Source organism: Osmerus eperlanus, chromosome 6, assembly GCF_963692335.1.
Source record: "Osmerus eperlanus chromosome 6, fOsmEpe2.1, whole genome shotgun sequence".
NCBI classification, from domain to species: Eukaryota; Metazoa; Chordata; class Actinopteri; order Osmeriformes; family Osmeridae; genus Osmerus; species Osmerus eperlanus.
In genome coordinates this window covers 4,588,178-4,612,576 of record NC_085023.1, presented here as the reverse complement: position 1 = coordinate 4,612,576, position 24,399 = coordinate 4,588,178, and the positions used below count along the sequence as shown (strand labels likewise).

The 24,399-nt window shown below is 42.5% G+C and overlaps 2 protein-coding genes and 1 long non-coding RNA gene across 3 annotated transcripts in view; 2 read left to right on the top strand and 1 right to left on the bottom strand.

Annotated features, from left to right (window-relative positions):
• Positions 1–24,399, top strand: part of LOC134021969 (NACHT, LRR and PYD domains-containing protein 12-like) — a 267,074-nt gene that overhangs the window by 200,264 nt on the left and 42,411 nt on the right. Inside the window, exons 8-12 of the mRNA XM_062463098.1 lie at positions 11,661–11,777; positions 14,279–14,395; positions 16,972–17,085; positions 18,064–18,177; positions 19,277–19,393. Of these exons, the coding sequence (XP_062319082.1) occupies positions 11,661–11,777; positions 14,279–14,395; positions 16,972–17,085; positions 18,064–18,177; positions 19,277–19,393 (579 nt within the window). The remainder of the gene's footprint in view (positions 1–11,660; positions 11,778–14,278; positions 14,396–16,971; positions 17,086–18,063; positions 18,178–19,276; positions 19,394–24,399) is intronic.
• LOC134021968 (NACHT, LRR and PYD domains-containing protein 12-like) overlaps positions 4,430–24,399 on the top strand; it is a 248,064-nt gene continuing 228,094 nt past the window's right edge. Inside the window, 1 exon segment of the mRNA XM_062463092.1 lies at positions 4,430–4,503. The gene's annotated coding sequence lies outside the window, so the exon portion shown is untranslated.
• LOC134021981 (uncharacterized) lies at positions 4,986–8,330 on the bottom strand. The gene is made up of 3 exons (XR_009930603.1): positions 8,294–8,330; positions 7,734–7,864; positions 4,986–5,424 (listed from the first exon to the last, which is right to left on the bottom strand). It is a non-coding gene; the product is annotated as an uncharacterized LOC134021981 (long non-coding RNA).

Below are 24,399 nucleotides of genomic sequence, written 5' to 3'. Positions count from 1 at the left end.
TCTGTGCTTCTGCACTTTTCCTTTACCGGGGTAGTAAACTAGATAGGCGGGACTGCCCTTGTCATGCCCTACAAAGAGTCCTCTCTCACACCTAGAATCTAGTTTCCCTCTGTCTTGCTGGTAGGCATAGCACACTGACCCGAATTTATGCATACTGCCTAGATTGCACCTTTTACCTGTCAGTGCTGTATATGGGGTAGTGCCTGTGTGTTTGTTAAAACACCGGTTCCTGGTATAGGATGCTTCCTGGATGGCATAGTGCCAAAGACTCTTAGGTAGGCCACTGTCGATAAGTTTACATCTGGCCATCTCAAAAAGGGTGCGCCCTTCCCTTTCAGCTGTCCCGTTCTGGTGCGGGGAGTAAGGACAGGAAGTCTCGTGTCTAATTTTGTTCTTTCTCAGTAGTGTCTGGAACTCTCTGTTAATGAACTCGGTCCCGTTATCTGATCTGATGCATTTTACAGTGCCATAAGGCGTTACATCTGCCAGGTACTTCTCAGTGGCCTGAACTGCATCACTTTTTGCTTTCAGAAAGTAAACCAACACTGCCCCTGTACACACATCGGTGAAAGACTGCATGTACCTGAAACCATCTATGGACTCATTGTTTACTGGACCAGCTAGGTCTGTGTTCACCAGTTCAAGTGGTGTCTTTACCTTATCAGCCGGATCTCTGTTTCTCGTTTGAGTGAACTTTCCCTCTATGCACACTGTACATTCTTTATCAGGCCTAAGCTTTGCACCTTTAATGTGCATGCCTTCTGTTACATCCTGCAGCTTCAAGATATCCTCGTAATTGCAGTGACCCATTATCTCATGCCATGTTTGGATATCATAGCTGACATGACATGAAGTAGCTCCCCCTGTCGGAGTCCCTTTGACTCTGGGAAAGCCCTTCCAGTGTTAGGAGAACATTGGTACCGTAGATGTAGGTTGTATTCCTGTCCCAGATTGTAGTTCCATCTGGGATGCAGTTAGAGACTGCACTAAACTAGAGGCTGGAGAGGCCCGGCAGGTTGAGGGGAACACAGAGAGAGGCCGGCCCCTCCAGCATGCCCCTGTCATGACCAAACGCAGGTGTGGGCTGATCACTTGTGGCTCTGTGACTATGGGACTGAGGTCCTCCCTGCTGGAGGACTGGGACATGTGCTCCTGTCTTTCTGCTTTGCTTCTCCTCAATTGTAACTCACTTCAAGCCAGTTATATTTGATTCAAAAGAGCGTTTGCGTTTCCTTAAGACCTTCTGAAACTAGAAACGACAAAGGTTCTATCTGGACCTCGATACTTTTCTCATAAATAATTGTTAAATTAAATATTGATAAAGCTACCGTTATTTTACATGAACCCATACTGCGCCGGCTCAGCGCAGCTGGGAATGTCACAGACAGCGCTCCATAGTAAGATGTGTTCTCCAATCACATGCGTTACTTAAATCACTTCACGAAACTCAGACAATCAAAGTGCCTTCTGTTACATCCTGCAGCTTCAAGATATCCTCGTAATTGCAGTGACCCATTATCTCATGCCATGTTTGGATATCATAGCTGACATTACACACATCATCTACATCACATTCGGTTTGCAAGTAGTACATTCTCTTATATACATAAATATTATACCTTGTGCCATCCGGCGACAATATGACATTTTTACCTTCGTCGAAGAACACTTTGGCACCGTGAGCGGTAGCACACTTCACTGAGAAGAGTTCTTGGGGGTACGAGGGGATGTAGAGAGCGTTCTTTAAAGTCACTGCACACCGGCGGCCCTCGCTGTTTATGAGGCATACCTGTGCGTCTCCCCTGCCTTGAGCCACCCCGACGGTACGCTTCCCGTCTGCCAGCTCCATGCTGTGTCTCTCCGGCTTGAAGGTGTTGTTGAAGCGCTTGAACTTGCTCCTGTCGTTGATGATGTGGGACGACGCGCCCGTGTCCACGATCAGTCCCTTTCTCTGGATCTGCAGCCGTTGACCTGAGGGGCTGGCATCTTCTGTGTGTGCCCTGAAGGTACGGTCTTCTCCTCCCGCGGCTCCCCGGGCGCCATCTTGTTCACGACCTGCTCTCCAGCTACCGTCGCCGCCGCCATCTTGGACACACGCACACCGGGCGCTCCGTTCCCGCTCCTTCTTTGAGCATGCCATGTCTGTGTGTCCCCTGCTTTTGCAAAAACTACACCAAACTTTCTCTGTGCAGTCACCCCTTCTGTGGCCCTTTTCTCCGCACCGCCAACACACCATCTCCACTGGCCCGGTCTTTTTCCTTGGCGCCGCTTGGGCCCTCAGCACCCTTTCTCCCGCCTCTTCTGCGACTGGGTCTGAGTCTTCTGAAGCCTCGAAGTTCCTCAACTTTGCCTTGAACTCTCCCAGCGTCATGTCTGCTGAACCATGCGTCACCATCAGTGTGAACGGCTTGTACTTCTCCGGTAACCCCCTCATGATCATCGCCATCATCAGTCCCTCACTCGGTGCTTCACCTGCACCCCTGAGTGCCGTTATGATCTGCTCAGCTCGGATAACGTATTTGGTTACGGTCTCGTTGTCAGCTTTCTTCAGCGCAGTCATTGTTATGTACAGCGAGACAATCCGGGGTCTACCTTTTCCGATGTAGTGTTCTCTTAACACCTTGAGGCTCTCTCGGCCCTTGTCCTTCGTGTCTCTGAATATCAGTCCCAAGCTCGTATTGTCAAGTAGCGGCGCTAATGCACAATAGGCGTCAGCATTCAGATTGTCATCATTAGCCTTTTCTTCAACCGTCAGTGGTCCACTGGGCTCTGTGAGGATCGTCTGCTTCAGCCCCACTCCGTGCATGCAGCACAGCATCCTTTCTTCCCAGAGCTCATACTCCTCTGCTCTCCCGTCAAACGTGGGCCACTTGTTTTTGTTCATGGCTTTTTCTGTTTGTAGCTCAGTTTAGCTCCTTTTCAGCCTAGCTTTAGCTTCCCGGTACTCCCGATGCTAAACTAGCTCTTTATGATAATCCTACTTCTGTATGCTAGCTATCTACGCACGTGTCCGTCAAACTTTATCATCATTCTCCGTTAGCTGGGCCCATAACCTGTTGACAGGTAGGTAGTCCCACGTGACTGATGATGAGGCGCAACAGTGCCTCCTCCTGGACAAATATAATTACATTCATACACTTATCCACTCTCAACAGTGTTTTTTATGACATTGTGCTATGTGCAAAAGAGAACGTGTGTTAGTGTTTGGTAGACATGGTGTCATGTTTACTGTATTTTTGTGTTATGAAAATTAATGTTTGAGTTTAGTTTACAATGTGATGATTTTGAGCATGAAATTAACAGTTTTGCCAATTGTGTGTGGTAGGTGTGTTGGTGCGTTAAGAGTTTAGAAAACTTGTTTAAGGTATTGAAAAAACTGTCATAGCGATTGTAAAAAACTGTAACGAATCTGGGAAACGCGGCCATTGTTGTTTCAATGAGACAAGTGTAGCACCACTAGGGGGCAGCATTAAGACATGGCTGCATTGTGAACCACTTGTCTGGGCCTCCTGTTTGTGTGTGTCTGTGTTCACCCCACTACCACACTACAACCACACACACTTAGTTGACAATGAAACACAATGAACATCCCCCCTCTCTCTCTCTTTCCCTCTCTCCTCTCTCTCTTTCCCTCTCTCTCTCTTTCCCTCTCTCCTCTCTCTCTCTTCCTCCTTCCCTACCTCTGTCTCTTTTCCTCTCCATATTTTCCTCTCTCCCAATAGCTACTTTAAATGTCACGTGTTTCGCTGGCATGTTTGGATATATAATTGGAAAGAAGCCTGTGACAAAGTGGGTGAGGACGCTCCTCTTCTCACCACATGGGTTAGGGTCAGAGGTCACCACTGTACCATATGTGCTCTTGTGCCTAGGATTTACCTGTGCTATTTTAACAGTGCTTCAATTACTATCTCTGTTTGTTTGTGTCAGCATTTGGTTATAGCTTGCATCAAAGCACATACACAACACACTGCTAGCATAGATACCTTTATTATGATGCAGGATGGAACATCAAAACATGTTTGATTCATTATGTTCATACTCATCATTGCTTGTTCCTTCCAATCATACATACATACAAACACATACATGCATACCTCCGTTCATATAGTTATACACATATGGTTGACAGAGTATTGTCTATAAAAACTCCCACACCACAGGGTGTTCAATTCGGTGTTCAACTTTGGTGTCACTTACAGACACCAAAGTTCTCTTTGCTGGCACTTACAGAAGTAAGTTCCAGACAAGTTAAAACGTTTTCAACTTTGGTGTGCATGCAAGCCCCAACTCTTGTTGGGGCTTGCATGCACTCTTACAGAAGTATGTTAACACAAGACTCCAAACAGGATCAACTGGTCCAAACACAAGTGTGTGTGCGTGTATGTATGTGGGTGTGACACATTCAAATATGTACTGTATGTTAGTGTAGATTACTGTCAGACACACACAGAACCAGATGGATCACAGAGAGGAGGCTGATGGTGAAACCAGAGTTTTATAAAGGTCAGTAGAATGGTGTTTATTCACATGTTGGAGAGTGGATGATTTACTGTCAGTCCAGAATAGGTTATGATGTAAATTAGCATCCCTAACCCTGCTCTGATGTCTGATCCTTTCAAATACTGCAGGTGTGTTTGTTTGACAGCATAGATCCTAGGCTGTACAATATAACATTGTTTCATGTCCATTAAACATGTCTAGTGTGTCTGTAAATGTGATCTTAGGCTAATGTGTGTTAGCAACACTGTCTAAACAGTCAGTGGTTAAGGACCTCCCACCTGTGCTGATTGACAGGAAGAGGATGTACTGTGTTATGAGTTAACAGTGGCCAGGGAAGGAGACCGGCTATGACATTTGGCAACAACACTGTACAAATATTGAGGCCAAGAGTGGAATCCAAGTATAACTTAATCAGAACAAAGAATCAGACGTACTAAGGGTTAATCCAGAATCATGTTCATGAACAGGTGATGGTCAGTCCAGGTACAGCAGGTCTATAGGAGCGTGGTGGTCAGTGACAGGTGAGAGTCAGTCCAGGTACAGCAGGTCTATAGGAGCGTGGTGGTCAGTGACAGGTGAGGGTCAGTCCAGGTACAGCAGGTCTATAGGAGTGTGGTGGTCAGTGACAGGTGAGAGTCAGTCCAGGTACAGCAGGTCTATAGGAGCGTGGTGGTCAGTGACAGGTGAGGGTCAGTCCAGGTACAGCAGGTCTATAGGAGGGTGGTGGTCAGACAGGTGATGGTCAGTCCAGGTACAGCAGGTCTATAGGAGCGTGGTGGTCAGTGACAGGTGAGGGTCAGTCCAGGTACAGCAGGTCTATAGGAGGGTGGTGGTCAGTGACAGGTGAGGGTCAGTCCAGGTACAGCAGGTCTATAGGAGCGTGGTGGTCAGTGACAGGTGAGGGTCAGTCCAGGTACAGCAGGTCTATAGGGGACAGGGGAGATAGGGCAGGTTTACACAGGAGAGCAGAACTTCTGGTCAGAGTGTAATAATCTGCTTCATGATGTTCACACTGTTCATGATAATGTCTCACCACACTACTTAATAACAGGTGTGTGGTGTGAAACACTGTTCATGATAATGTCTCACCACACTACTTAATAACAGGTGTGTGGTGTGAAACACTGTTCATGATAATGTCTCACCACACTACTTAATAACAGGTGTGTGGTGTGAAACACTGTTCATGATAATGTCTCACCACACTACTTAATAACAGGTGTGTGGTGTGAAACACTGTTCATGATAATGTCTCACCACACTACCTAATAACAGGTGTGTGGTGTGAAACACTGTTCATGATAATGTCTCACCACACTACTTAATAACAGGTGTGTGGTGTGAAACACTGTTCATGATAATGTCTCACCACACTACTTAATAACAGGTGTGTGGTGTGAAACACTGTTCATGATAATGTCTCACCACACTACTTAATAACAGGTGTGTGGTGTGAAACACTGTTCATGATAATGTCTCACCACACTACTTAATAACAGGTGTGTGGTGTGAAACACTGTTCATGATAATGTCTCACCACACTACCTAATAACAGGTGTGTGGTGTGAAACACTGTTCATGATAATGTCTCACCACACTACTTAATAACAGGTGTGTGGTGTGAAACACTGTTCATGATAATGTCTCACCACACTACTTAATAACAGGTGTGTGGTGTGAAACACTGTTCATGATAATGTCTCACCACACTACTTAATAACAGGTGTGTGGTGTGAAACACTGTTCATGATAATGTCTCACCACACTACTTAATAACAGGTGTGTGGTGTGAAACACTGTTCATGATAATGTCTCACCACACTACTTAATAACAGGTGTGTGGTGTGAAACACTGTTCATGATAATGTCTCACCACACTACTTAATAACAGGTGTGTGGTGTGAAACACTGTTCATGATAATGTCTCACCACACTACTTAATAACAGGTGTGTGGTGTGAAACACTGTTCATGATAATGTCTCACCACACTACTTAATAACAGGTGTGTGGTGTGAAACACTGTTCATGATAATGTCTCACCACACTACTTAATAACAGGTGTGTGGTGTGAAACACTGTTCATGATAATGTCTCACCACACTACTTAATAACAGGTGTGTGGTGTGAAACACTGTTCATGATAATGTCTCACCACACTACTTAATAACAGGTGTGTGGTGTGAAACACTGTTCATGATAATGTCTCACCACACTACTTAATAACAGGTGTGTGGTGTGAAACACTGTTCATGATAATGTCTCACCACACTACTTAATAACAGGTGTGTGGTGTGAAACACTGTTCATGATAATGTCTCACCACACTACTTAATAACAGGTGTGTGGTGTGAAACACTGTTCATGATAATGTCTCACCACACTACTTAATAACAGGTGTGTGGTGTGAAACACTGTTCATGATAATGTCTCACCACACTACTTAATAACAGGTGTGTGGTGTGAAACACTGTTCATGATAATGTCTCACCACACTACTTAATAACAGGTGTGTGGTGTGAAACTAGGGTGTAGAACTCAGCTCCCCTGCTGGAGGGACTTGGCAGTGCTGCCTCAACTGAATGTGTTCAGCAACGTGATATTACAGGGGAGGTGGGCAGCATGGTCATGTCATCAGGACTAAATAGCCACATTTTCCACTTTTGTCCACTAGATGTCAGTCTAAGACTGTGATACTGCAGGCTTGCCTTCAAGTTACTAAATGGTAAACGGACTGCATTTATATAGGGCGTTTTCTACCTTAGCGGCACTTAAAGCACTTTACAATTGTTGCCTCTCATTCACCCATTCACACTCACACATACCTACGGCGGCGAGCCCATCGGGAGCAACTTGGGGTTCAGAGTCTTGCTCAAGGATACTTCGGCACATGACCTAGGAGGAGTCGGAGATCGAACCGCCAACCTTGCGATTAACAGACGACCCTCTTTACCCCCTGAGCCACAGCCGCCCCCAATACTAATGTATATCTGAAGCTTAACACACTGAATCATTCTTTTAGGACTAACATAATAATATTATACAAATCATTTAGCCTGTCACAGACAAACCATAACCCCATGATATTGATAATCATACTGAATTGCGTCATACATAAAAAAATAGATTGATGTAACTGTAGCTTCCTAGCCATTTGTTGTTGAGTTATTCAAATCAATTAAATAAAATAATCAAACATAATCGATTATTTAATTTCTAATTTCAGTTTTTTCACCTGTGTGTTTGTCTCAGTTCCTGCTCTGAGAATCAACTTTCAGCTCCTCCTCCTAATTCCCATTGGTGTATATACACAGGAGTGTTCCTCATCCTGTTTCCTATTGGTCCATATATGGAGGTGGGTGGGGCCTGACATGAGAGCCGTGGGGTGAGGCACAGGTAAAAGTGAAAGTCAAAATATTTTACACAGGATCCATTTTGTGACTACAAGAATCGGTAAAGCAGATTCTCAAACTGAAAAGCAGACTTTAAAGTAAGTGATTTTACAATATTCCTTCACAGTATCATTGTGCACATACATGAACAGAGAATGTGATGTTCCAGAGTTACTTCATCTTAGTAACTAACCAGATTTTTCTAAGAGGAAGTGAAACAGCCTTTTGCTCAAGTTTGATGGCCGACATCCAACTACGATCTAACAAGATCAAAATAACATTTTTTGTTTCACTTAATCAACCAGCCATGCTGTTGTTGGTCATTTATCAAGTCTTTCTAAATCCTATATTTACAATGACATTGCTGTAATCTTGTAAACTCTATAAACATAGATAATCATACCTCCACACAGACACACGTCATAGGTTACTGATCCATCAAGGTTTTCTAAGAGGAAGTGAGGTAGTGCTCAGTCCAGCTGATGGTGCAGTATGATGGAGTGGAGCTTGTTGTAAGAGGAAGTGAGGTAGTGCTCAGTACAGCTGATGGTGCAGTATGATGGAGTGGAGCTTGTTGTAAGAGGAAGTGAGGTAGTGCTCAGTCCAGCTGATGGTGCAGTATGATGGAGTGGAGCTTGTTGTAAGAGGAAGTGAGGTAGTGCTCAGTACAGCTGATGGTGCAGTATGATGGAGTGTAGCTTGTTGTATGAGGAAGTGAGGTAGTGCTCAGTACAGCTGACTGAGTAAATATATGAGTTAGTAGCTCTGTGTAAATATATGAGTTAGTAGCTCTGTGTATATAAATGAGTTAGTAGCTCTATCTATGTAAATATGAGTTAGTAGCCTTAACTGTGTAAACACATGAGTTAATAGCTCACAGTAACAGTAGGCAGGTGTAGATGGATAGACAATACTCTGTATTCTGTAGCAGCTACAGTATATTGATGTTCTGATTTGACAGTACACCCAGGGCCCTCCTACCTGAAGAGTTAAGTAGTGTGAAATACATGTTGGTTACATACCTGTACTCCAGTATAGATGGTTACATACCTGTACTCCAGTCTAGATGGTTACATACCTGTACTCCAGTCTAGATTGTTACATACCTGTACTCCAGTATAGATGGTTACATACCTGTACTCCAGTCTAGATGGTTACATACCTGTACTCCAGTCGAGATGGTTACATACCTGTACTCCAGTCTAGATGGTTACATACCTGTACTCCAGTCTAGATGGTTACCTGTACTCCAGTCTAGATGGTTACATACCTGTACTCCAGTCTAGATGGTTACATACCTGTACTCCAGTCTAGATGGTTACCTGTACTCCAGTCTAGATGGTTACATACCTGTACTCCAGTCTAGATGGTTACATACCTGTACTCCAGTCTAAATGGTCACATACCTGTACTCCAGTCTAGATGTTCGAGCAACTAATGTTTCTCTGATTTAATTTGAAAGTTGTTGTGATGAACTCCTCTACCAGCTCTACCCTCCCCCTCTCATTCTCCCTCCCCCTCTCATTCTTCCTCCCCCTCTCATTCTTGCTCCCCCTCTCATTCTCCCCCTCTCTCTTCCTGCAACGTCTTCCATTGTTGTTGTAAAAAAAAAAAGGTGCTCACCTGTGGTCTTTTCATAGTGTTTACTTCCTGATTGAAGTGGTAACAATTGACCATTGAGGTGTTTGGCCAGGTGGCACATATATTGGCCAATTAGCTCATGTAGTGTCATTTTGAATGGCAGTGTTTTGAAATGGCAAACATGTGACTTTATGTCAGATTGTTGTGTCTTATGCAGAGAACTGTGTTCAGTGCATTTAAAAAGTGCCATTTTGAATTGCAAAATGTGTGTAAAGTAGAAAATGTGTTTAGACTTTTGGAAACTTGAAAATAGGTTTTGGGAGGGGGGTGTCTAACACACTGTGAGTGATAAAGAGGGGTGTGTCAGTTTAAATAATTGTGCTGTGCATGTCATTTTAGTGTGTTAGCAGTTGGAAAAAACTGTAAGTAACTATTCTAGATCTAAAGCAAAGCTGCTTTTTTCTACTGAATCATCAGTTTAGGTGTCAGAGACAGAACAGAACCCCGTGATATTAATAATCATGTCCTACTGAAATGTGAACATTAGCGTCATACATTACATATAGATTCATATAATTGTAGCTTCTTAGCCATATGTTGTGGATTCATTAAAATCAACTATATACATTATATAATGAAATAGATAATTACATTTCTTATGTGTGGTGTTTCTCCTGTGTGCTTGTCTCTTTTCAGCTCCTGCTCTCAGGATCAAGTTTCAGCTCCTCCTCCTGTTTCCTATTGGCTCATATAAGGAGGTGGGTGTGGCCTGAAATGAAAGAGGGGGGTGAGGTGAAAGTGAAAGTCAAAATATTTTTTACATTCTTGTTATATTTTAACAAGAATGTGTAAGACAGATTCTCAAACTCAAAAGCAGATTTTAAACTTTCCCAGTATCAATGTACACATAAAGTAAAAGAGAAGGTGAGGTTTCAGAGTTATGGCATCTTAGTACTACAGTTTTCTAACAGGAAATGAAACGACCTTTCGCTCAGTCTAATGGCCAACATGCAACAAGTTATAACTAACTCACTATGGTGTAATAATATCAAGATCACTTTTATTGTTTCATATAATTAACCAAACATGGTGTTGTTGGCCGTTTAGCAACTAATTATAAATATTTCCTCACACATTAAAAACAAACGTACATCCACAGAGAAATGTGACATGTGACAGGTCCATGAAGGTTTTCTAAGAGGAAGTGAGGTAGTGCTCAGTACAGCTGATGGTGCAGTATGATGGAGTGGAGCTGGTTGTCTTCTCTTATGTCAGTATGAGATACATGACTGAGATACTGAAGATACTGTTTTTGTTACATTGGTGTGTTGTCAATGTTTATTAATGATCAGTTGTTGTTCTGTATGTGTTTTAATTGAGTTGTTTACATCATAGAAGGGTGTTATGAATCAGGGTAAAAAGTAAGTTATCCTATCCTTCTTCTCTTGAGGTAGCAGTTTAATAAGGTTGGATTCTAACTTGTTTGTTTACAGGTCTACAGGTCTGGCTCCAAAATACTTCTACTAATCAGACCCTGAAGAGGAACGTTCTGTATTTTAGAGAGTGGAGGCAGGGTGGTACTGCCTCTAAAATGAGTCTCTCTGGGGAGGGAGAGGAGGGTGGTACTGCCTCTAAAATGAGTCTCTCTGGGGAGAGAGAGGAGGGGGTTCAGGCCTCTAAAATGAGTCTCTCTGGGGAGAGAGAGGAGGGGGTCCCTGCCTCTAAAATGAGTCTCTCTGGGGAACATGACATGAACACCAAAGCTAAGAGGTAAGATGAGAATCCATAACTGTTCATGACTGTTCTCCATCTCAGAGCTCAGCAGTGATATCATGACATCATCATTAGTCAGAATAAATGAGAGACTGAAGGTCTGTCTCTGTTGTGTTGAAGCCCAATCCAGCAGGAGAGACCAGCCTCACCTGTACCCAGCTGTGTGTCCATGAAGAGTGACAGGTCCATGGATCGACCTGTCACATTCAGAGACAAAGACATTACTACTAAACAGAGGTAAGAACCTGGTCTATTAATAATAACATTTTCTCTGGGACAGTGAGACCTTTCTCTGTACTTATCTAAAGACTAATCTAATCCAGTGCTATGATGATCAACCTATTTCATCTCCTTAGAATATATTTATCTCTTTACCTAAAGTAGCTTTGTACTGTAATATGTGTTGTTTCTAACAGGATCAGACAGCAGAGACCAGCCTCACCTGTACCCAGCTGTGTGTCCATGAAGAGTGACAGGTCCATGGAACCACCTCTCTTCTTCAGTGATGGAGGAGGACCTTCTAATGAGGAAGGGTATGTACTGACCTCTGATGGTATTCACTGTAAAGGTAACAAATACTCATTTAGTATCATTTATTCATATTTTTTTTAATAATGTCACATTTCTACTGAACAAAAGTCAGAACTCCCAGCCTGGCTGATGTTCAGACCATGTGGTAGAGCTACACAGTGAGTGGGAGCTGATATTAAATATGTCATTAGGATGTGCTGTTAGTCTTCACTCTATTGCTCAGTGGTCATAACCAACAGACCACCAATAGGCACATCAACCCCCTTTGACCTCCTTGTTGTGTGACATAGTGGTTAATACTGACACATCAAGAAGGTTTGATTCCTGCTGGAGTGGGTTATCTCCCAGGCCTCTCTGTGGAGCATGTTCTACCTGTGCTCACTTGGGGTTCCTCCGCTAATAACCCCTGTACAAGAAAACATGCTCTCCTGCCAACAACAGTTGGACCTGGTGTTGGACCACTGTTGATAGGCTGCCCAACTAGGGGCTCCTGTTCCTGGCTGCTGTGGAGGAAGGTTGGGGAAAACGCAGAGAACAAATTGAATCAGTGGACACCAGAGCATGTGTGTGTGGGGAGTGCTGTGGGTGCATTGTGTGGGGAGTGCTGTGGGTGCATTGTGTGGGGAGTGCTGTGGGTGCATTGTGTGGGGAGTGCTGTGGGTGCATTGTGTGGGGAGTGCTGTGGGTGCATTGTGTGGGGAGTGTTGGGAGTGCTGTGGGTGCATTGTGTGGGGAGTGCTGTGGGTGCATTGTGTGGGGAGTGCTGTGTGTGCATTGTGTGGGGAGTGCTGTGTGTGCATTGTGTGGGGAGTGCTGTGTGTGCATTGTGTGATGGTTAAAGATTCCTACATTCGAGGGAATCCTTCTTCCTCAAAGTTTGATCAAAGAGGGACAGGACCACAACCTACCAGTCCACCTTTAATGTGGATTTTTAACCAACACAGAGACACAATCACAACAAACAGGCAAGAAAAACCTGTACAACACTGTAACTTTCCCAGACAAAATGCACGACTACCAGTTGGTCAACAGAACAATACTAGAGGGACCTCGAGTATAAACTTGTGAATGTGTTAAGTAGTTACAACTTCTCAATTTTAAAATACTTGACATATAATGTCAATACTGAGTTTTTGTATAATAGCTTTACATGCAATAAAAAGAGATCAGTGACAAACATAACCTCCCTACACACACATTCACACAAACACACACACATGCACAGATGTTTGGTCACCCTAGTCATAACCTCCATGCACACACACACACACACACACACACACACACACACACACACACACACACACACACACACACACACACACACACACAGCACTCCCCACACAATGCACACACAGCACCCCCCACACAATGCACCCACAGCACTCCCCACACAATGCACCCACAGCACTCCCCACACAATGCACCCACAGCACTCCCCACACAATGCACACACAGCACTCCCCACACAATGCACCCACAGCACTCCCCACACAATGCACACACAGCACTCCCCACACAATGCACCCACAGCACTCCCCACACAATGCACACACAGTTCTCCCCACACAATGCACACACAGCACTCCCCACACAATGCACACACAGCACTCCCCACACAATGCACCCACAGCACTCCCCACACAATGCACACACAGCACTCCCCACACAATGCACCCACAGCACTCCCCACACAGAACTGCTGACTGTAGATACTAAAGTATCCCTCATCACATCTCTACTAAAACACAGGGTTAGAGCTGCTGACTGTAGATACTAAAGTATCCCTCATCACATCCCTACTAAAACACAGGGTTAGAGCTGCTGACTGTAGATACTAAAGTATCCCTCATCACATCCCTACTAAAACACAGGGTTAGAGCTGCTGACTGTAGATACTAAAGTATCCCTCATCACATCCCTACTAAAACACAGGGTTAGAGCTGCTGACTGTAGATACTAAAGTATCCCTCATCACATCCCTACTAAAACACAGGGTTAGAGCTGCTGACTGTAGATACTAAAGTATCCCTCATCACATCCCTACTAAAACACAGGGTTAGAGCTGCTGACTGCAGATACTAAAGTATCCCTCATCACATCCCTACTAAAACACAGGGTTAGAGCTGCTGACTGTAGATACTAAAGTATCTCTCATCACATCCCTACTAAAACACAGGGTTAGAGCTGCTGACTGTAGATACTAAAGTATCCCTCATCACATCCCTACTAAAACACAGGGTTAGAGCTGCTGACTGTAGATACTAAAGTATCCCTCATCACATCCCTACTAAAACACAGGGTTAGAGCTGCTGACTGTAGATACTAAAGTATCCCTCATCACATCCCTACTAAAACACAGGGTTAGAGCTGCTGACTGTAGATACTAAAGTATCCCTCATCACATCCCTACTAAAAAATATCATTTTAGCAACACATATTGGCAGAAAGTATGGATATATCTGTGGTGTCTACTTTAGTGACTTGTTGTGTTTGTTGAAAGGATCAAACGGCAGAGACCAGCCTCACCTGCACCCAGCTGTGTGTCCATGAAGAGTGACAGGTCTATGCCTGAACCTTTCAATTTCAGTGATGGAGGAGGACCTTCTAATGAGGAAGGGTATGTACTGACCTCTGCTGGTGTTCAATGTTATGTGATGAAGGTGACATGTTGTGAAGAAGCTGTCTCTACTGGGACTCAGCATTCCTAAATTATAATATATTTGTCTTAGTTTATTTGTGATTATAATGATAGTGTTTAAATGTATTTGGGCCCATATGAATCAATGCAGCATTTCTTATTCATGTCAGAGCACAACCTGCTGTTGTGTATTTTTATTCAAGTTTTCTCCAAATTCCAAGTACAAAAACTGGTCAGGAATATCAGCAGAGTTTGAAAAGTTTATTCAGTCTTCACAAAAGTCAAAATCTCAACAAACAACAAGCCAGAGACCATTCCTCAGGTACTGTGGGCTAGGAGATGTGATTATGAAGACAGTCTTGTAGTACAGTTGTTGGTAGAGGGGAGGAGTAAACTCTTGACTCTGGTGGCAGAACTAGGGTTAGTAGGGTTAGACTAGAGCAGGGTCATAACTGGAGCAGGGTCATGACTGGAGCAGGGTCATGACTGGAGCACACATCTGTGTTTTTGTGAGGCCCACATCACTAAAACAATGTTGCTTTACATATATTTGTCACAACCCTGCTCCTGGAAAGATACTCTCCTGTAGACACAAACACCAGCTCTAACCAGTTCAGCTCTGGATAAGAGCGTCTGCTAAATGACTAAATGTAAATGTAACCTGAATGTGAGCTTAGAACACAGACGTCTGCTCCTAGTGGAAGCCTTCAGTTAAACCAGTCCTAAACTAACCAGGGCTGCGTTTCCCGAAAGCGTCGTAAGCCTAAATTGATCGTAGAATCCATCGTACGACGAATCTTAGTTTTACGGGTGTTCCCAAAGACACCGTAGCTTAAGTGTCTCTTGAAAATTCGTAGCTCTTGAAAGCGCATATATTAGCCTACTCCTTACGAGCATGTTTGGGAAACGCACGTAAGAAATATCGATGGTTTCATTATTTTGCTCGATCGTTGCTACGATCCATTGTTATCGGGAAATGCAGCCCAGGTAGTTATAACTTCCCCATTTTAAAATACTTGACATATAATGTCAATACTGAGTTTTTGTATAATAGCTTTACATGCAATAAAAAGAGATCAGTGACTGTTTGACAAACATAACCTCCCTACACACACATTCACACAAACACACACACGCACATACACAGGTGTATGGTCACCCTAGTCATAACCTCCATGCACACACACACACACACACACACACACACACACACACACACACACACAGACAGCATGAGAGTCAAAGCCCTTCAGGTACCAGGCCTGGTATGAGCACAGACCGGGCGGGGCTCAGCCCACTTAGACTGCTTGAGACCAGAAGGTCTTAAACTCCTGGGTGGAGGAGTGCTGCAGTGTCTAAAGCAGGCTGCTAGCAAACATGCAGCCCTGTGTGAGGTGGACCCTGATATGATTCTTCAGTGTCTGGTTGAAATTCTGAGAATCAATTGTTAAAAATGTTTTTATGTCTCTCCAATACAAATGTATTAACAGACAAAAAAATATTTATAATTTAAAAGCTGTTAGAAGTGAAAGCCTAAAGAACATCCCTACTAGAACACAGGGTTAGAGCTGCTGACTGTAGATACTAAAGTATCCCTCATCACATCCCTACTAAAACACAGGGTTAGAACTGCTGACTGTAGATTCTAAAGTATCCCTCATCACATCCCTATTAAAACACAGGGTTAGAGCTGCTGATTGTAGATACTAAAGTATCCCTCATCACATCCCTACTAAAACACAGGGTTAGAACTGCTGACTGTAGATACTAAAGTATCCCTCATCACATCTCTACTAAAACACAGGGTTAGAGCTGCTGACTGTAGATACTAAAGTATCCCTCATCACATCCCTACTAAAACACAGGGTTAGAGCTGCTGACTGTAGATACTAAAGTATCCCTCATCACATCCCTACTAAAACACAGGGTTAGAGCTGCTGACTGTAGATACTAAAGTATCCCTCATCACATCCCTACTAAAACACAGGGTTAGAGCTGCTGACTGTAGATACTAAAGTATCCCTCATCACATCCCTACTAAAACACAGGGTTAGAGCTGCTGACTGTAGATACTAAAGTATCCCTCATCACATCCCTACTAAAACACAGGGTTAGAGCTGCTGACTGTAGATACTAAAGTATCCCTCATCACATCCCTACTAAAACACAGGGTTAGAGCTGCTGACTGTAGATACTAAAGTATCCCTCATCACATCCCTACTAAAACACAGGGTTAGAGCTGCTGACTGTAGATACTAAAGTATCCCTCATCACATCCCTACTAAAACACAGGGTTAGAGCTGCTGACTGTATATACTAAAGTATCCCTCATCACATCCCTACTAAAACACAGGGTTAGAGCTGCTGACTGTAGATACTAAAGTATCCCTCATCACATCCCTACTAAAACACAGGGTTAGAGCTGCTGACTGTAGATACTAAAGTATCCCTCATCACATCCCTACTAAAAAATATCATTTTAGCAACACATATTGGCAGAAAGTATGGATATATCTGTGGTGTCTACTTTAGTGACTTGTTGTGTTTGTTGAAAGGATCAAACGGCAGAGACCAGCCTCACCTGTACCCAGCTGTGTGTCCATGAAGAGTGACAGGTCTATGGGTCGACCTGTGGTGTTCAGAGACAAAGACATTACTACTAAACAGAGGTAAGATCATGATCTGTTAATAACATTCCAACTTTCAGACTCAGTGATGGATGAGGACCTTCTAATGATGAAGGGTATCTACTGACCTCTGCTGGTGTTCAGTGATATGTGATGTAGGTGACCTGGTAGTTCTGGAAGTATAAAGTAGTAATTTGCTTCGGATATTCCTACTAACTATTCCTAGTGTTTGTCATTCTAGCGAGGAAGGGTATGTACTGACCTCTGCTGGTGTTCAATGTTACGTGATGAAGGTGACATGATGTGAAGAAGCTGTCTCTACTGGGACTCAGCATTACTAAATTATAATATTGTATCATAGTTCATTAGTTATTAGTGTTTAGATGGATTTGGGCCCATATGAATCAATACAACATTACATATCAGTATCAGAGCACAACATGCCAGCCTCAACTGCCCCTACAGTTTATTATCTTTACTGTCTAGTTGTTAAGTGTATACAGTTGGCCAGGCCATCACATGTTTTTTTTGTAATACGGAGCAGTTTAATGTTTTGGGAAGGAACCATGAAACGGGACATGCTGGTAACTGGTGAAGAACGATTTTTTTAGTGAAGCAAATTATAAAGTAATATTTATCATCTAAAATCCCAATGTAGCCCTTTGCTTTATCGTGTAAAATCTCTACTAAAACACAGGTTATAGCTGCTGTCTGTAGATACTAAAGTATCCCTCATCACATCCCTACTAAAACACAGGGTTAGAGCTGCTGTCTGTAGATACTAAAGTATCCCTCATCACATCCCTACTAAAACACAGGGTTAGAGCTGCTGACTGTAGATACTAAAGTATCCCTCATCACATCCCTACTAAAACACAGGGTTAGAGCTGCTGACTGCAGATACTAAAGTATCCCTCATCACATCCCTACTAAAAAATATCATTTTAGCAACACATATTGGCAGAAAGTATGGATATATCTGTGGTGTCTACTTTAGTGACTTGTTGTGTTTGTTGAAAGGATCAAACGGCAGAGACCAGCCTCACCTGTACCCAGCTGTGTGTCCATGAAGAGTGACAGGTCTATGGGTCGACCTGTGGTGTTCAGAGACAAAGACATTACTACTAAACAGAGGTAAGAACATGATCTGTTAATAACATTCCAACTTTCAGACTCAGTGATGGAGTAGGGCCTTCTAATGATGAAGGGTATCTACTGACCTCTGCTGGTGTTCAGTGATATGTGATGTAGGTGACCTGGTAGTTCTGGAAGTATAAAGTAGTAATTTGCTTCTGACATTCCTACTAACTATTCCTAGTGTTTGTCATTCTAGCGAGGAAGGGTATGTACTGACCTCTGCTGGTGTTCAATATTATGTGATGAAGGTGACATGATGTGAAGAAGCCATCTGCACTGGGACTCAGCATTACTAAATTATAATATTGTATCATAGTTCATTAGTTATTAGTGTTTAGATGGATTTGGGCCCATATGAATCAATACAACATTACATATCAGTATCAGAGCACAACATGCCAGCCTCAACTGCCCCTACAGTTTATTATCTTTACTGTCTAGTTGTTACGTGTTTACAGTTGGCCAGGCCATCACATGTTTTTTTTGTAATACGGAGCAGTTTAATGTTTTGGGAAGGAACCATGAAAGGGGACATGCTGGTAACTGGTGAAGAATGATTTTTTTAGTGAAGCAAATTATAAAGTAATATTTATCATCTAAAATCCCAATGTAGCCCTTTGCTTTATCGTGTAAAATCTCTACTAAAACACAGGTTATAGCTGCTGTCTGTAGATACTAAAGTATCCCTCATCACATCCCTACTAAAACACAGGTTATAGCTGCTGTCTGTAGATACTAAAGTATCCCTCATCACATCCCTACTAAAACACAGGGTTAGAGATGCTGACTGTAGATACTAAAGTATCCCTCATCACATCCCTACTAAAACACAGGGTTAGAGCTGCTGAATGTAGATACTAAAGTATCCCTCATCACATCCCTACTAAAACACAGGGTTAGAGCTGCTGACTGTAGATACTAAAGTATCCCTCATCACTTCCCTACTAAAACACAGGGTTAGAGCTGCTGACTGTAGATACTAAAGTATCCCTCATCACATCCCTACTAAAATATATCATTTTAGCAACACATATTGGCAGAAAGTATGGATATATCTGTGGTGTCTACTTTAGTGACTTGTTGTGTTTGTTGAAAGGATCAAACGGCAGAGACCAGCCTCACCTGCACCCAGCTGTGTGTCCATGAAGAGTGACAGGTCTATGCCTGAACCTTTCAATTTCAGTGATGGAGGAGGACCTTCTAATGAGGAAGGGTATGTACTGACTTCTGCTGGTGTTCAATGTTATGTGATGAAGGTGACATGTTGTGAAGAAGCTGTCTCTACTGGGACTCAGCATTCCTAAATTATAATATATTTGTCTTAGTTTATTTGTGATTATAATGATAGTGTTTAAATGTATTTGGGCCCATATGAATCAATGCAGCATTTCTTATTCATGTCAGAGCACAACCTGCTGTTGTGTATTTTTATTCAAGTTTTCTCCAAATTCCAAGTACAAAAACTGGTCAGGAATCTCAGCAGAGTTTGAAAAGTTTATTCAGTCTTCACAAAAGTCAAAATCTCAACAAACAACAAGCCAGAGACCATTCCTCAGGTACTGTGGGCTAGGAGATGTGATTATGAAGACAGTCTTGTAGTACAGTTGTTGGTAGAGGGGAGGAGTAAACTCTTAATTCTGGTGGCAGAACTAGGGTTAGTAGGGTTAGACTAGAGCAGGGTCATAACTGGAGCAGGGTCATAACTGGAGCAGGGTCATGACTGGGGCACACATCTGTGTTTTTGTGAGGCCCACATCACCAAAACAATGTTGCTTTACATATATTTGTCACAACCCTGCTCCTGGAAAGATACTCCCCTGTAGACACAAACACCAGCTTTAACTAGTTCAGCTCTGGATAAGAGCGTCTGCTAAATGACTAAATGTAAATGTAACCTGAATGTGAGCTTAGAACACAGACGTCTCCTCCTAGTGGAAGCCTTCAGTTAAACCAGTCCTAAACTAACCAGGTAGTTATAACTTCTCCATTTTAAAATACTTGACATATAATGTCAATACTGAGTTTTTGTATAATAGCTTTACATGCAATAAAAAGAGATCAGTGACAAACATAACCTCCCTCTCCCTACACACACATTCACACAAACACACACACATGCACAGATGTTTGGTCACCCTAGTCATAACCTCCATGCACACACACACACACACACACACACACACACAAACACACACATACTCGTCTTTCCCCCTCAGGGGGTCCGCTAGATTTTAGCCCACATATGGGGCCCACCCTTTCCAATGGTCCTACACCTCTGTAAAAAATCAGGGAATGTAAAGTGCAGTTCCTAATCACAAATATCACTTCAAATTGACATAATTCACAACTTTGGTACACCAGTGTTATGGACACTTGTGGGGTCATGTTTTTAGCGTACAGCAATTGTGGGGACCACATTTACACACATATACACGTTTCTAGCTTTTGTATTTTAGAGGGGACAGACAGTCAAATGTTTTCTAGCTTTTGTATCTTAGAGGGGACACAGTCAATAAACTATCTGGAGACAACTGTTTTTCGTATTTTGTCCTTGATTGGTAGGTGAAATTGCAGGACTTTGTGATTTACATTTTTATTTCAACTTCTACATCCGGCATCTAGTCTCCCATGCTCTTTTCCCTCAACAATAACCAACCTCCTGAACATCAAGTCAAGATCAGTCACTGTGTAGTTAACCTCAGTAAGAAACTGTCATTAGGTAGACTGGGCAGTACTCACAAAACACTAAGTTGTTCACAACATTTATTTAACTTTTTTTTTTTTGTGAATGTCAATATCATTTGTACTGTACATTTCACTCCCTAAAATAAAAAAAAATGTATTTCTCAAAGATTACAAACACTTCATTGGAACCCTCCCTCCCTCACATTTTCCTTCTTAGGGAACAAATACGGTTTTTGATATAAAATTTTACTGCTTTCCAGTCTCTATTTCTTAGGGCTTGAGGTTCAGCAGTGATGCAGCGCTGACAGTCCATTTTTCCTGGAACTTTCTGCATCACTATGAAGTTGTTCAGATGCTTTTCTACGGCAGCCGATTCCTCTGGCATCCAGCTTCGTTTCACAGAAGTTTGTTTACCTAAGTAGACATACAAAGCTTTTATCATTCTTTCAGATGATTCCAATCACTGATCACTTTCCTCTGTTCTAACCATTAAGTCAACACGTGAAATGCCCAACAAGAAACTCGCCATCAATCTCCTTAAATTTTGCTAAGCTCACCTCTCTTTTTTCCAGTCTCGTCTTTGCTTTGGTCGTCCCTTGTGGAAGTACATGATAGTGGGTCTTCCCTGCAAGCATATCCTGACCCTTGTGCTCCTGGAGTACGGGCACCTAGATACAGAAGGTTTTATAATACAGATAAATCATAATCTTTAAGATGCCACCTATTACATCTCCTCTAAACAGTATGATTTCTCTGAACTCGCCTCTTTTTTTTGCTGACTTCCTCTTGAGCTTGCCTTTGTTTTGGTCATCACATTCTTGCATGGAGGTCACCCTGTCCCCATCTTCTGACCTCTGTGTTTCTGGCATACTGGCATGTTCTGTAGGCACCGAAAATATTTAGATCAACTAACCTTAATTGTCAATAAAACTGTCAAGACTTGGATGTTTATCATGCATACTAAGTAAAATGGTGAGAACTAGTGAAATCTACAGGCATTCAACTGTCCAAATCAACATGCAATTGTCATACATTTACATATCTAATAAATCAGATCATAACGCATTAAGAAAAACAATCACACACACCTCCAACGTCTTGGTCTGAACACACTTCCATGGATTCATCCGCCATCTGCATCTCTGTGTCAATATCAACAGTCTCTAAAATGGTAATAAACAATAGGCATGAGTTGGAAAGCTAAAACTTGTGATGAACTCCCCCGGCACATGGATACCAAAGCACTACAAAAATTGTCTTATTTATATAAATACTTAATCTAAACATTTTATGGTTATGGTTAATTCTAGCTCTTTTCACCAGTATGTAATGTTCTGAGTATGACAACTTCTTACTACCATACCTGAATTCTCTGTACTTGATTCAAATTGTTATTACATTATGCTCCTTTAACTTCCCACATTAAAAACATGACATCCACATATCTGAACAGTTAAAATTCAAAATATACTGTTATATTTTCACCATATAATTGTGCACTAAGACTAAAATGTATTTTAGACTTAATACCATTTGGATCAATGTGAATCTCATCCAGACTTTTCCCTTTGTATTCTCCAAGCCGTCCCTGTTCTAGTGCCATGAGAACTTTGCTTATTTTAGCAAGCTGGAGAGTGCCCTCTGGAAGGCGGTAGTGCTTTCTGTGGACGTCAATGTTATGTCCAAGAAAATCTGCCAACTGATCAAGTTCTGTAGTCTTGAGATTCAGAACGGTTGAAAGAGTTGCAATGTGTTTTCTCAGTTTCGTTGAGGTTAGTGCTTTGCGGTTTTTGACATCAACACATTCATGCACAAACTGTCTTATGCAGTCACAACCCCTGATGTAATGGACAGATTTTGGCAACGCAAACAAGAATCCATTTTCTTTCAGCACACCACATTCTTCTCGCTTCTCAATCAACATATCGAGCGATTCCCTCATCAGTGGAGTGAGAAGAACAGGGACTTTCCTTCCTCTCTTTCCTACTATGGTTATCCGGATAAAATGTTTGCAAAGCTTCTGCTCGAGTTCTGTGAGAGCTAAGTTAACATCTTCATGCGCCTCTGATACATCTCTTGTTAAATACGAAGTCAATGGCATTCTGGACACTTCTCCTTCCCTCCGGCGGTTGAAAAGGATTACTTGCGCCAGGGTCACCTTAGTGAGGTCTTTCCAGTTCTGGGGTGAAACCTCTTCTTTCAGGGCATTCAAGTGGTGCTGCTGTTTTGCAGACAAATGAGAATGGAGATTCAAGACATCCTCTGTGAAGGGCAAGAGTTGAGGAGCATTCCATTTGGACTGATTAATTTGAGTTAGAGCTTGGCTTGCTATGTCAAATCTCCAACTCTCTTTGTATAGCTGTGCGAATTCGTCTGCATTTTGAACTGCTTCCTTATCTTTTTTTTTTCAAGCCTTCAGATTTTATAAACATGGCCAAAGAATGCAAGGTGTGTCCAACTTTGCGAGCGTAAGATGGACGGTCAAATTGTCCAGTTTCATCACTTAACCCAGCCACGTGTCTTGCAGCTGTAACAGCGTGGTTGTAGTTTTCAGGTTTGATCAGCTCTCTCATTGTCTTCACAGGTGTAACTTCTTCCGCTGCTAGCATCAGCCTAGCAAGCTCTCTCATCTTTTGTCTTATGTACTGGTGCTGGCTGGTTGCCCTTTCATTCTTTGTGAACAGTCTTTTCCCATACTCTAAAATACAGCAGTCTTTTTTCACAGCAAGAGTAATCTTGTCTTGAATCATACAATTTAAGAACTTCCAGTATGCATTATTAAATCCAGCTGGAGCAGGTTCCGCGAACGCACACAGTGCTTGGACCCTTGTCTTACCTGGTTTGGAGGTCAGCCTCTCAGGGTTCAATTTGCAGACCTGGAAATGTCGCCACATTGTTCTTTTTTTGAATAATCCAGAGCAGTAAACACAATGCATAAATTCATGTCCTTCCGTTTCTTTCTTTGGCTGCTTGCATGGCACAAGTTTGCCTTTCTTACTCTCCAAGACCTCCCTGTTATTCACACAGTTACCTTTATTTCGGATATAGTCCAATTGCACTTTTCTTTCTTTGGATTTTTTTGTAAAACTAAGGGCTTTTGCAACATCTATCTCATTGCTGTGCTTACGCTGCAAGTGTCTGGACATTTTTTGAACTACTTGTTTACAATAAAGGCAGTGGTGTTTCTTGTTGTATCTCCTAGAACCATCCTCATTTTTTGAAGCGGGACTGGCAAAAACAGATGGTATTGAAACACTGGACTCCTTATTAGTACATGTTTGCTCTATTTCCTTGTCATCAAGATTGGCCATGCTATGCTTTGAGCTGCTCTGACGCGTAGACTCTGATCTGCTCTGACTTGTAGATGTCATTTTGTGCTTTATATTTTCCTGGGAAATGGTTAAGCTGCAGTCACTGTCTGTGCTTTCCTCTGTGCTTTCCTCATTAGGATTGGGTGCGTATTCCTCCCCACTATCATCAGTTGAGTCTAACAACTCATCTCCTATAGGACTCATTTGAATCTTGAAAGAAAAA